Source organism: Vitis riparia, chromosome 9 (genome assembly GCF_004353265.1).
Source record: "Vitis riparia cultivar Riparia Gloire de Montpellier isolate 1030 chromosome 9, EGFV_Vit.rip_1.0, whole genome shotgun sequence".
Classification (NCBI taxonomy): Eukaryota; Viridiplantae; Streptophyta; class Magnoliopsida; order Vitales; family Vitaceae; genus Vitis; species Vitis riparia.
This window is the reverse complement of record NC_048439.1, coordinates 17,388,461-17,402,709: the sequence shown is the minus strand read 5'-3', so window position 1 is coordinate 17,402,709 and position 14,249 is coordinate 17,388,461. Positions and strand designations below refer to the sequence as shown.

Below are 14,249 nucleotides of genomic sequence, written 5' to 3'. Positions count from 1 at the left end.
CCCAAGCCTAGAGTCCATGGTCCATGAGTGAGAAAGAGAGAGAGAGAGAGATTTGAACCAAATGAGGAACACTCGATGAGCCGGGGGTGGGCGCTGAAGTCCACAGAAGAGATTAAAGAAGGGGTCCAGAGCATTTACCTTTTCGATGTTCTCATGTGACAATATGCCACATATAAGCCTAGGCCCCATGAATAAACAATAATCAAAAGCTATAACATATCCATTATTTTATTTCACGTCATGTGAAGATGAAGTGATCAAAGCATCTTTCTTATGTGTTTGTTTGACCCAATTTCTATAAAAATTTAAGGCTTTTGAGAAAATGGGGAAAATATCATTAAAATAAAATAAAATTAAAATTTAAAAAATATTAATATTAATAAATTATTTGTATATACTACTTCAAATTCATTATCATTTAAATATGATTTTTTTACAAATTTAATTTCTCTCTATATGTATAAAATGAAGTGGATATTATAAAAAAAAATGTACAATGCATACCATAATTACTATAATAAAGTAATATATTATATTTAAAAAATGTAGAAAAATACTCTAATATTTTTAAGAACAATTTATTTTCTTAAATATATACTCTAAATTAAAAACAAACATATTAATTATTGTGGGATGAAATAATTTGGAACATTCACGGAGGAAGTGGTCCTAGCATTGGAACATACAAGAAACCAAAGAAGTGGTCCTAAGGCTCCATAAATAAACAAATCTCATATTCCTTCTTGTTTTATTATATTTATAAAAACAAGTTTCATGTTTCCTTTATTCTCTATTTAATACATTTAAATAATTTTATTTCATAAGTAGATTTCTTCAACATAATTGAAATGATTAAATAATGAGTTCTACGGGATTTGACCTTCTTTTTTCCTCTTTTCGTTATTTTTAAATATATAAGGTTACGTTTGTTTCGAAAGAAAAGAAAAATCGTTCTTCTTAAATACATTAAATTATGTTTGATTCTTGAAAATTACTAAAAAAAGAAAAATGATTTTCATATATTTAATTGTTTTATAAACAATATTAAAGAAAATTAAATATAATTAAAACTAATTAGAAACTTACATATTTTTAAATTATCTAATCTATATATCGATGAGTTAAAATAAGTGAAATGAGTTTAAATGAGTAAATAAAAATAATTTATTGATTTTAAATCTATTTTTTATTTTCTCTATTTTTTATCTTTATTTTCCTTCTTTTACATGTCTCCCAAAATTTTTAAGAATCAAACGTAACCTTAAAAAATTCGAAAGTTTCTTCTTTAAAAAAAGTAAGGATGATGATTTATTTACAAGTTTCTTCTTCATAAGAGAGAAGCTAAAGGTGTATTTATTTATCTTAATTTATTTTTCAAATAAATAATAACATTAAAAATATTTTAATCATATCCTTAATATAAAAATAATAGGTGAAACAAATTTTAATAATTTCATCATGGGTTTTATTTGCAAAGTTTTGAAATCTTGAAATTTTTAAGAGATTTCATTGAAATGGGATAAAGACACTAATTTTACATCACATAAATATTTTTTTTATTTTTAAGTTTCTTGTACGAACGATGACCACCCTTTAATTAGTAATATACATCTTTCCAACCCAGACCGAAAGTTGGGCGGACGAGACAAACAAACCCCTAAAAATAGAGTTTGGCGCCAAAAATACAAAAATTTGAAATCTAAATGTCTCCCCCAAAATATTCATTAAGTTAGGGCTTCTCAAGGCATGTGTTCATGTATATGTTTTTGCTTTTGTTATTGTTGTTGTTGTTTTTTTTTTTTTTTTTTTCTTGAAATATTTTAATAATAAGACTTTAATTATGATCGATAAATCTTAGTTACAAGAGACAGTAACATATCACATCCTTTGTTCAAGTGGTGATAAAATAAAATAAGTTACCGTATTACTTATCTTATTTTATGTTTAATTAAACATAAGATAGGATAGATGGTAGAATATATTATCTCTTCTCTTTTTTATATCCTTAGGAATATGTTAGTGCTAAGTTGAATATGCATATCTCATATAATATAAATTTTTTTTATTTATAAATAAAAATTTTGTAATAAAATTAAATTTGTGATTAAAAATGACTAAAAAAATATTTACTATAAATAATATTAATATATGTATTATTTAATATATAAATTATTTTTATATATTAAATAACATAATATTAAAAAATTATTTATAAAGTTTAAATATTTTAATCATGAATATTATTCAATATAAAAAAAATTAAATATTTTTTTAATAAAAAATATTAGAATGTAATATCATTTTTATTTTATATATAATTATCTTAAATATTATGTCTGTTGGATATAACATCTAAGGATACTACATTTTAGGGAGAATTGTGTTTTGGGCCCAGCTGGGCCCAAAAATTAAGAAATGGTCCATGGATGTATCAGAATTAACAGGAAGGCTATGAGATATTAACTGACCAATATGCCCTTCATTAGTTCCAAGTCAGCTGGATGTTGCCATGTCATTCTGACTGAAAAATCTCAAATAATAGCAAAAAGGGTCACCAGTCTCCTGCCCCTTTCTCTCCCTCCGTAAACACCATGGTCAACTATGAATGTCCCCCAATCGTGCAGCCGAGGATTGTGAGCAACTCAGAAAAGCCTTCGCATGTATGTTATCATCATCATTCCCAAATCGAAATGAAGGTGGGTGTGATTAAATTTTCTGAGATTTTGATTTCATGTTGGTTCCTTTGATGATGTGGTGGATGTTTGTTTACAAGGTTTGAGGAAAGACGTCCGTTTTGATATGGTGTTAGGGTGTTCTTAAAAATTTTGAACTTAATAACAGCGTGTTTTAGGGTGCAGGGTGGGGTATAAATGAGGCTTTGATCATATCCATCTTGCCTCATACGAATGAAGCACAAGGTAAGTAAATGAAAGAAACTTCCAGTTAATCCGTTGAAAAAGATCTCCTTAAAATTGGCATTTCAGCTGTTTGAAAATTCCTCACTTTATAATCTGGTTTTTGGGTTTATATTCTAGAGAATGAATGGGTATGGTGCAGAAGGTGAGCTGTGGGGACTAGTTAGTGCACTTATGATGAATAGGAAACTAAATTGAGTTTCATTTTCGCCCTTTTCACTGATTAAGGTGTACCTAGGTCGATTTCCTGCAAGTGTACAAGGCATTTACACTAAGTGTACAAGGCCAATGTACTAAATGTACAAGGGTGTACAAGGGCATGTATCTTAAGGGTTTTCAAGTGATTTTGAAGAATTTACTCATTTACTTTTTCCAATCGTCGGGGACATTCCTCACACATATTGCTTGAATGGTGCCTCATTGCACGCATTTTATGTGATGGCTACCATGTTAATTCATGCTATTAGCTCCCCTACTAATGATGCATATGAAGCGAAACAAGGCTTAACTTTTTCATCATTTTCCCTTATCCATGAGAGTGGAAGCATTGTTTTCCCACCCATATGCAGTTGGTTGGTCGTCCCTATTATGGATTTGCCCAACTGTACAAGGCATTTACACTAAGTGTACAAGGAATTTACACTAAGTGTACAAGGGTGTACAAGGCTACCTAACTTGAAGGATTTCAAACGATTTTCGAAAAATTCTTTGCTCATTTTTTTTTTCAAAGGGGGACATGCCTCGTACTCCCTCCTCATTTCCCTTCCTACACATTCATTGGAATGTGCTAGCACACGTATGATGAATGGGAACCTAAATTGGGTTTCATTTTCCCCCTTTTCACTGACCCATGACATCGGCGAGTGGCTATCCCGCCCATTTACACTCATTCAGCTATAGCTATGTCGGATTTCTCCAACTGTACAAGGCATTTACACTAAATGTACAAGGCATTTACACTAAGTGTACAAGGTGTACAAGGCTACCTAACTTGAAGGATTTCAAACGATTTTCGAAAAATTCTTTGCTCATTTTTTTTTTCAAAGGGGGACATGCCTCGTACTCCCTCCTCATTTCCCTTCCTACACATTCATTGGAATGTGCTAGCACACGTATGATGAATGGGAACCTAAATTGGGTTTCATTTTCCCCCTTTTCACTGACCCATGACATCGGCGAGTGGCTATCCCGCCCATTTACACTCATTCAGCTATAGCTATGTCGGATTTCTCCAACTGTACAAGGCATTTACACTAAGTGTACAAGGAATTTACACTAAGTGTACAAGGTGTACAAGGCTACCTAACTTGAAGGATTTCAAACGATTTTCGCAAAATTCTTTGCTCATTTCTTTTTTTTTCTTCAAAGGGAGAATTGTGTTTTGGGGCCAGCTGGGCCCAAAAATTAACAAATGGTCCATATATGTTACAGAATTAATAGAAAGGCTATGAGATATTGAGTGACCTATATGTTATAGGAACTCCCCCAAAGAAGCAGAAGAGGATATATTCTCACCTTTTACATCTTTACATCCTTTGGTAATGGCAAGCTCCAAGAATGGTTTTGAAACTTTGCACACGGTTTGTCTTCTTATCTGTAAAAGTTGCTGTTCTCACAATTCATTTACTATAGTTGGTTGATTTTCCATAAAGTGATACTGAAATTTGATTAGGGTGTAGTTGATTTTTACTTTTATTGTTTTTAGTCGTTTAGGTTCAATTTAGATCGCGAAAAGTAGGAGGGAAACTCAATTGGGAGAAAAAATGGAAAAGGAAGAAAAAAAAACTTAAACTTCTCTAGCATACTTTTCCAATATTATTCTTCTTTTCTATAGAGAATAAAGAATTTAAGAATGTATAAGTTCTTAAATAATTTTCATTATATTTCAATTTTTATCAATTTTCTATGGAAAACCATACTATTTTTTATTTCTTTGCCATAGCACTTTCCATGATCCAAACAAAGTCTTAATGAATCTGAAACTGGAACATAAAAAATATACACTTACCTTTATTTGTCAAAAAACAAACAGGCACACATATACATGAAACCCCTTCTCGTCCTTTATCATTTTTTTTTGATAGGCAAAGAGGAAAATATTACCAGTGCTTATGTTTTGTTGAGTAATGATTTGAAAATATGCAAATCATGCATTATTGGATTTTATTTCTTTCCGTGCTTTAATTTTCTGTCTAGTCCACCATATTATTGACTTAGTGAGGAGCTGTCAGTGGTAAAGATTCATGGAAGAGCATCAATCAGGCGTAGGAACCGAAATGAGGGTTAAGTTTTTCCTCCTTTTCCCTCATCCACGAGAATGGAAACATTGTTGCCCACCCATATGCACTTGTTCGGTCGTCCCTTCGGTGGATTGCATAACTGTACAAGCCATTTACACTAACTGTACAATCCAAATGTGCTAACTGTACAAGTGTGTACAACCCTATCTATATTGAAGGATTTCAACTTTTTTTAAAACAATCGTTGCTCATTTCCTTCTTTTTTTTTACTAGGGGGACATCCCTCACAGTCATTCCTCATTTACCTTCGTACACATTCAAATGCCTTGTGGTAGCACACTTATGTTGCATAGGAACCTAAATTGGGTTTCATTTTCCCATTTTCAATCAGCCATTTCTTTGGAATGTGGTTAACCCCCCCATATGCACTCCTTCAGTTTTATTTAAGTGGAATTGCTCCAACTGTACAAGGCCTTTACACCAAGTGTACAATCTCAATGTACTAAATGTACAAGGGTGTACAAGGGTGTGTATCTAAATGTATTTCAAGTGATTGTGAAGAACTTAGTCATCAACATTTTCCACTCGTCGTGCACATTCCTCACACATATCGGTTGACAACACACTCCTTCCACGTATATTATTTTATTTGTACAATGTTAGTTCATTGTTTTAGCTCCCCCACATTACTTAGGCGTAGGAACCGAAATGAGGGTTAAGTTTTTCCTCCTTTTCCCTCATCGCCGATAATGGAAACATTGTTGCCCCACCCATATGCACTTGTTCGGTCGTCCCTTCGGTGGATTGCATAACTGTACAATCCATTTACACTAACTGTACAAGCCAAATGGGCTAACTGTACAAGTGTGTACAACCCTACCTACATTGAAGGATTTCAACTTTTTTTGAAAACACTCGTCGATTGTTCTTAAATTATGAGTATGTTGACTTCTTCTGTTTGTAAGACGGATTTATGACTCTGCATCAATGGAAAATTATGAGCACAGTATGGAGTGACGGATAATAGGACAACTTAAACGAGTACATGAGGGTGTCGAATTGCACCCTTTCCTTTTCGTATTTAGATGAAGCAAATAAATGATCTTTTATCCTTGAACTAATTGTTTTTCCCTTTATGTGTGCAGGTGGGTTGATTGTTGAAGTGGGAGCTTTGTCACTATCAATAGAAATACTTCAAAATAAGAGGCTTAACATCAGATGAAAGATGAGAAGAGAAAAACAGAGAAGTCTAGATGATCAAGATAGTTTATTTTATAGGAAGCCAATCTATGTTAAGAGTTGGATAATAAGATACCAACCTTCTTTAAATTTTTACATTGTAACTATTTTCATCAAATAGTATCATATACGTTTCGGGACATGTAATTATGGATTTCATTCCAATTAAACTTCCAATGTATTGAACTTAAATTTTGGTTATTTCGCATTTTATCAGCACATGTTTCTTGTTTTTAAATTTTGTTTTTCCTCCGTTTATACTGGTTGTTGGCCCATTGAAGCTGAAAACCCATAGGAAGTGTAAAAATGAAAAAGAAAGTTACCAGTCGACCGGTCTAGGATAACCGGTCGACCGGTTGGTGTCCTTTATGTGAGTATCTTGCCCGTAGTGCAACCGGTCTATGGTAACCGGTCGACCGGTTCCATACCATGTCCACCAAGTATGCCAACTGACTAATAAAAGAGTTCCAAAATATGCAAATTTGTTAATTTTTTAAATAGTTCTTAATTCAAATAGTTTTATCAGTTATAAAACTATTTTTGGAACTCACTTTCATGAGAGAATGAAATATTTTAAAAGAGTGCCCATTGTTTAGATTATTCGAGAAAAAAATGAGTTAAAAAAATAAAGCATTTTCAAGGGAGCAGGTGGAGGAAAGATTGTCATTTCTTCAATTGTTTGTACAAGCTATTGTATATATGTCCTTAAAATAAAATATTTGATAAATTTTGAAAAATCCGCATACATGAAGAGTAATTGAAACCTTAACCTTTCCTTCAGGTGATACAATGAATAGGAGTACTAATTTGCTTGAGTTGTTCCTGTACCTTCATCCCACACATGTTACTTGTTTTTCAGATATATTATGAAAATGAGACTCTTCATCTTATATTTCAAAGTTTGCTTGATATACAAATAGAGATTAAGCAGCACCAAGCAACCAAAAAAAAAAAAAAACAAGTTTGATCTATAAATTAAGCAATGACCTATGATAAAGATTCTAGCACATTTGAGTTACAACCAGTCAATCTGCCACAGAAATACCATTGGTGATAATGAGTTGATATTTGTTACAAGGATAATCAAAGGATAATCAAACCCTGTTACCAGAAAGCACCTGTTAAAGAAGAAACAGGGATTAAAGAACTCATACAAGGCTTATTCCATACCTATCTCTCTGCATACTTCTAAGGCTTGAACTCATCACTAAGTACAAGACCTCTAAATGCAGGAGCTTTCCATTCATTCACTATCAGACGTCAAAATAATCTATAACACCCCTAGCTCAACTAAAGTTCTAATACATGCTAGACCCTCTTTTGGCTAGGACATTGGCCTATGTCATCATTTCTTATTTTTCTTCTCCAACCAGAAAGCACTCAAAAGTCTTTAAATAACGTTGATGTCATTATCATTTCTTAGACTAGATTTTCCTGCTCAAAATTCACATTGTCTCCCTAGTTAAGCTTTGAGGAGATGCTGAATTTCTGTTCCATCATTTTTTCCGTACCAGAAAATCAGGTATCACTCTGAGCAATTGATTTCTGTGGGTTCAAATTCATGCTTTACTATCTTAATGCATTGTTGGTACAATGGCCAATAGCTGCCAATTGAGCCGAATTGTGCCTTAGACAGAGACAACAATACATGTCAATATGGATCCTATAAAAATGACCTTTCATATTTTATTATGAACTTGAATCCTTTACAGATACTAACAAGTAATGGGCTCAGCAAAAGTTTCCTTTCAGATGTTGATGAGCTCTTCCTACGTATATTATGTTGGATTTTTTTCCCTATATCTTTTCTCTCATTCACTTCCTTTCCTAAATGCTTATGTTTCAGTCAGCTCCAGTGTGAAATTAGAGCAAAGACAAAACCTAATACGAATAAATTCAAAGAGATCTTTCCAACTCTGTAATTGGCTCCAATTTTCATGTATTGCACCAAACGCCCTAACCTGTTTGCATGAATAAGGTTTGAAATTAATTCATTGTAAAGTAAGGAATTGAAAATATATCAGAATCATGGACACAGGATAGACCAAAAATTAAGCAGCTGATACAAAAGAAAATATTTTGATGACCACACCATCATTTCCCTCCAAATATAGTAAATATGAATAAAAAATAAAAGGACAACTAATAGCTTCTGAAGTTAAGACAAAATATAATTTCATTGAAATATATCTCTTTTCTCATTTCTGTGAACTTCGAAGTTGTAGCAAACTGGATTACTAAGAATTCTAACTGAAGAATAAATACAAGAGACAAAGTAAGATATGGCAAGCATTTCAATTTCGAATCTAACACACGAATGTTAAAAGGTTATAGTTTTAGTAAATTAAGAAAAGTAAAACAAGGTTAAAGTTAAGTACCTCCTAATATGGATGAGATGACTTGGCCATCTTGTAAATATTACTAAACAACATATAATAAACTAAATAGCATAATATATATATATATTGAATCCAAAAAAAAAAAAATCACAAACATTTGCATGCAATATGACACTACTCGGAATATACGTATGCTAATACAAAATATATATGTCCCAGTTTTGCAACATAAACAAAATAACGACGTGGTCTCAATGCAGTCAAGGTGCATGGGGTGGCGGTGGGAACACGGCGCGGATGTACGCCATCATCTCCTCATGCTGATGCTCTAGGCGATCAAGCCTCTGTAGGATATGCTCATGCGTAGCCTGCTGCTGATCCATGCGCTCCTCAATACGAGTCCCAATTGAGCTAATCTGCGCAGCCAATTCCATCCAAGGCGCATGCTCAGGGGCGTCAGGAGCCTGGCCAGGTGATGTATGGGTGTAATGAGGCTCAGTAAATGATGGCTGACTAGATGGTCCAGCTGTGTAATCCGTCTCAGTCATCATCGGCTCTGACATAGTCGGGTCAAAGTGGCGACCCTCAGACTGGCGTGTAGGGATATCAAACGCAGGCTCTCTATGGTCAAACTCGGTCTGAGGGTGTACCCCACCCTCCATCTCCCGAATCTCCTCCTCTTCGTCTACTGCAGGATGCACATCCCCCTCTGCCTGTGGCTGTGGTACTGGTCGGTCCGCCCTCCTAATCCATGACCCATCTGGGGCCTTCTCCAACTTCATCCGCGCCATCGACTGCTCATCATAGGTGTCATAACTGCTGGGCGCCTCGACCTCCTGCTCCTTGCTCAAATCCACCCCCGCATCCTTGAACACTCGTGTCATGAAGCGGCCGTATGGGAGAATGCGTTTGGCCGTCTCGCAGCATGCCATCATGTGCATCATCATGACATACCCGACATCAATACGTCTCCCCGTCATAATGGAATCAATCAGGAATGCCTCCAGGTAGGAAACCTCATCTCGATGACCGCCACGTGGTAGGAGGATGTACGCTATCATGTGATGAAGGACTCGGCAGGTCACTGTGAGGCTATGTGCCGATGGTTTGCCCAACCCCGGGGCAGCTGCCAGGCCGCACATCCTCTGAATCGCCTCTCTCGGATCGAAACCCGGCACCGTCGGCCAGGCCTTGGCATCATATACTCGGAGTCCACCAGGAGGAATGTCCAAAATGCGGCAGATGCTCTCCGGGTCCAGATGGATCTGAACCCCTCTAACGGTCGAAGTGATCGGGCCTCCATGTCCATACGTCACGCGTGAATAGAATGCCCTGACTAATGTCGGAAAAATGGGCTCTGAAATAGTGACTAAGGGCAGCCACCCCATGCGTGCAAAGAGGCTCTCAAACCCGAAATGCTGTAGATGGGCGAAATTAATATTTCTCCCTGCAACCACCTTCCTCTGGACGAAATGCTGCTTGTACCTCTGGTATTCGTCGAGCGTAGTGAAAAGGCCGGTGTCGAACCTCGCCTTTCGGCGAGCCTCCGCCTGACCGTCCTGAGAAGCCTGAGCAGGGCGCTTGCCTGTGCCTTCGAGGCACCCTTGTCTCTCCTAGGCGCCATGAAACACTACAATAGAAGAGAGCACTGTACTACAGGAACAAAGGGCCACACCTATGTCAAAACAAGGCCAATGAAAGAGCCGTGGCGCGCGGGAAGAGAAGACAAACGGCCTGTGACGCGCGATGAAGGAGGATCACTGCCAAACCTCACGCCCTAGCTCCGAAATGTGAACCCGCACCCCTCAAAACTCACTCCGAAGGCTTGCAACAGCTGGAAGGGCGTCGAAAGTCGGTCTCTGGAAGCTCAATCGGCGGATCCCTTCGACTGGCAGAGGATATCACTGAAGAAATTAACCGCGGGAAGGTTTTTTAAACGTCACCCCGGCCGACCGGATATGAACCGGTTGACACAGTAACATGTTCCAGGGTGTTTTGCACTTTTTAAATGCATTCATTTTTTTAAGATTTCATTCATTCGAAAAAAAAAATATACATTTAGGAAACCTGTTTAATTCCTTTGTGTTTGGATGTTTTCTTAAAATTTAAATAATTCTTATCAAATATCATCTAATTCTTATCATAAATTTAAATTAAAACTTTGATGAAAAGAAAATAAATAGAAAAAAATTAAAGTGAAAGAAAAATAAAAAATAAACTGAGTATATAAATATTTCGATATTTTTTAGTTGGTAGTTAAATATAGATATAAATAATTTTTTTGGGATAAATAATTTGATTGATATGAATTTTTAAAAATACTTTTAAAATAATTTGAATTATGAGTTTTTAGATAAAGATAAAAGGCTTCTTTGCGTGGATCAGGTCAAACAGTGTCTTTAGATCCAAAAACCCATATTGTGGTCCCTGAAGAGAGATATGGATTGCATGCAATTGATGTCTTGGATCCTGAAATGGTAAGCATGTCTTCACATTTTTTTAATCATTATTATTAGTATTGCATTTTAGCAAGGGTCCCAACTTTAAAGGCCTAAGGTGCTTTTACCATTATCCTTTCAACATCTGTGCCTTCCCTTTTTTTCCTATGAATTTCTATGGGATACTTGATGATAAACTACAGTAGGTGGCTGTTGATAAATATGATGCAGCAGATCACTTACGGACTGGAATTAAATATGTCAAATGCATCAGATTGTGTCCTCATTTATGCTGGTGGTGATCACTAATGGGAATTGTTCCATCCTTAGAAATTTTATTAGTTCAATCCCATAGCTTGGTCCATTATGGTAGTTTTAGTCAGCATCCAGAGTGTAATAGAAAGGGCTCTCGGACTGACTCCAAAAATTCTATTGATCAAACTGTATGAAGCAGTCCAAGTTGGGGAAATGTTAACTTTTTATGTTTACCACAATTTTACTGCCAATTGCCCATAAGACTAACAATGTCCATCAACAGTGTTGTACTTCTTCATAAATTTCCAATGACATGAGAATCGCATCAATTCAATATCATGACCATTCTCATGAAACTGTGGTAGGAACAAGTATATCTTCTATGATTGCTCCGGTCTTCACAGTGACACACCTGGGCATGAAATTTATGAATTTAGTTTGATTTATATGTGTTTTAGTTAGCTTGTTCTTGTTCTTTATCTTTGTATTACTATTATTTGTATTATTAGAAAAGTTTTTGTTATCTGATTGTATTCTATTTTTGCTTTTAGTAGATTCACTATATTATTATTACTATTATATTATTATTATTATACTATCACTATTATTTTATTGTTACATTTGCACCATTCCTTTACATCTTTATTACTGTGTATTATTATTATTGTTTTTATTATCAAAAGGGTTTTAGTTATCTTATTGCATTCTATTTTGTCTTTTAATAGGCACACCGTATTATTATTACTATCATTATTGTTTTTGTTGATATTGTTGCTATTGTTGTTATCATTATCAGAAGAGTTTTAATTATCTTATTCTATTTTGTCTATTTATAGTCACACTTTATTTTTATTCACTTTATTTTTATTCTTACATGTGCTGCCTTCCTGCACATCTTTATTACTATTATTATCAAAACAGTTTTAGTTATCGTATTGCATTATATATTGTCTTTTAATAGGCACACTTTTATTTTTATTTTTACTTTTACAGATACGTTCTTTGTACTGTGTTCCTTCACACCTTTAAGGTTGAAACCAGTAATGTTGATATAGCAGCATCTAGTTATTAACCATATAGTTAGGATTATAAAATTCCCTTTTGAGTCAGCAGACACATGGTCAATATTTTTTACAAAAAATTTTAAAATTGGATGGAATTATTTTAAAATAATTTTAAATAATTTCAAAAATAAATAATTTTAAAAATAATTTTTTTAAAAAAATTATAAACTCCAAAGCTTGGACAATATTTTTTGTCCCTTGCTGGGCCTTAAACCTAAAATCTCCCACATCCCCACCTCAACCCTTGCCAAATTCAATTTAGTAAATAACATTTTAATGCATAAATTCATTATAAAATCCACAACAATAAATTTTTAACTTTTAGTTATAGTTCTTAGTCCCAACCAATCATATAAATTTGTATATATTGTTGACATGAATTTGCTTATGGGTCCACTTCAAAGTTCTAACTTTCTAAGCTCATCATTTTTGTCTTCCTTAAAGGAAAGAGACAACAAAGACTTAAGAAAGAAAAATCAATATATTAAACAAAAGTTTTCATTCACTAACATATTCAAAATCAACACTAAATTCTTTAAAAGAATAAATTCATTTACAAGCTTCCATAGGTGTCTTTGACAACAAGTGCATAATTTCCATTATAGATTATTTTACCTCTTTTCCCTCTTATCATCAATTTCTAACTTTATGGCATCTTTTAAACAATTAATATTATATCGTGTATCAGATATGCATTGTAAGATACAAGTAAGATAAAATACATATCATTTTACATTATATCTTACCCTTATATCAGATTTTTTTTTCATTGATAGGTTACCCCTATATCATATCATGACTCATGAGCTGTAAGTCTTTAACAACTATACATAACAATGTTTTTTTTTATATATATACACAATACATTCATCATACAAAGGGAGCTAAAAATGGTGATGAAGATGCTGAAAAAGAAGATAAAATGTTAAAAGGAGACATGATACTTTTGTTTAAATAACACGATGAACATGTGTATATACAGTTAAATGAGATGATACAACCACTGAACAAAAATCAGGATCCAGAAAGCATCAAGGTATTGGTCCACTTCTGATGAATGCCCACCTTCTCTCATGTATTTATAAATTCATATGCACCTAAAACATTATGGAGGGAACCTGAAGTCGGGATGTGAATAAAGCTTCCCATCTACTAATACGATAAATAAACTAATTCATAAGTAAGACAAACCACAATACCTGATTCATAAATATTGTAAAACAAGAAAAGATGAAATAATTTAAGCACAGCACTATGAATTACCTTCCTTCCAGGCCTCAGAAGTCTCAATGCAACTTCAGCAGCAGTGTTTGCTGCTGCAATAACATCAGCTGCTCTACCTGTCACTGGCCCATCTTGGAGAACATGAGTATGGGCTACTACTGCAATAAACCCATCTATGTGACATCCCATATCGCTGCAACCAACCCGGAAAAACCAGAAAGGACCTTTATTTTCCATTCTTACAGGTTTTTTTCCTCTACCTTGAACAGTTACAAGCACAAGAAACTTACATCTTTCTGAAATGGTCGACCGGTCGAGTGGCCTGGTCGACCGGTCGCGCTCCGGCCGAGGGTGCCATTTTGCATTCTCTCTCATCCAGTAGCATGTCCAATTCCGCATGGAACCGGTCGAATGGACGGGTCGACCGGTCGAGCTCCGGACGAGGGTGCCATTTTGCACTCTCTCTCATCCAGTGGCATGGCAAATTCATCATGGAACCGGTCGACCGGATATGGTCGACCGGTCGATTATACCG

At 34.7% G+C, this 14,249-nt stretch overlaps 1 protein-coding gene across 4 annotated transcripts; it reads left to right on the top strand.

The window, feature by feature from the left end:
• The first annotated feature begins 2,532 nt into the window (after nt 1-2,532).
• Nucleotides 2,533-6,465, top strand: LOC117922697 (annexin D2-like). 4 transcript variants are annotated; one of them, XM_034840879.1, is made up of 3 exons: nt 2,533-2,696; nt 2,859-2,918; nt 6,301-6,465. In XM_034840879.1, the coding sequence occupies exons 1-3, from the start codon at nt 2,606-2,608 to the stop codon at nt 6,375-6,377; spliced, it is 228 nt and encodes a 75-aa protein (XP_034696770.1). In that variant the 5' UTR covers nt 2,533-2,605; the 3' UTR covers nt 6,378-6,465. The 4 variants fall into 4 exon arrangements, 2 of the variants coding, with proteins under 2 accessions (XP_034696770.1, XP_034696769.1); XM_034840878.1 differs by having other exon boundaries at nt 2,852-2,918; XR_004652530.1 differs by lacking the exon at nt 2,859-2,918.
• The last annotated feature ends 7,784 nt before the right edge of the window (nt 6,466-14,249 follow it).

Coding starts and splice junctions, on each gene's coding strand:
- LOC117922697 (XM_034840878.1), top strand. CDS start 2,592: ATGGTCAACTATGAATGTCCCCCAATCGTGCAGCCGAGGATTGTGAGC. Junction 2,697..2,851: donor ATTCCCAAATCGAAATGAAG/GTGGGTGTGATT, acceptor AGCGTGTTTTAG/GGTGCAGGGTGGGGTATAAA. Junction 2,919..6,300: donor TCATACGAATGAAGCACAAG/GTAAGTAAATGA, acceptor TTATGTGTGCAG/GTGGGTTGATTGTTGAAGTG.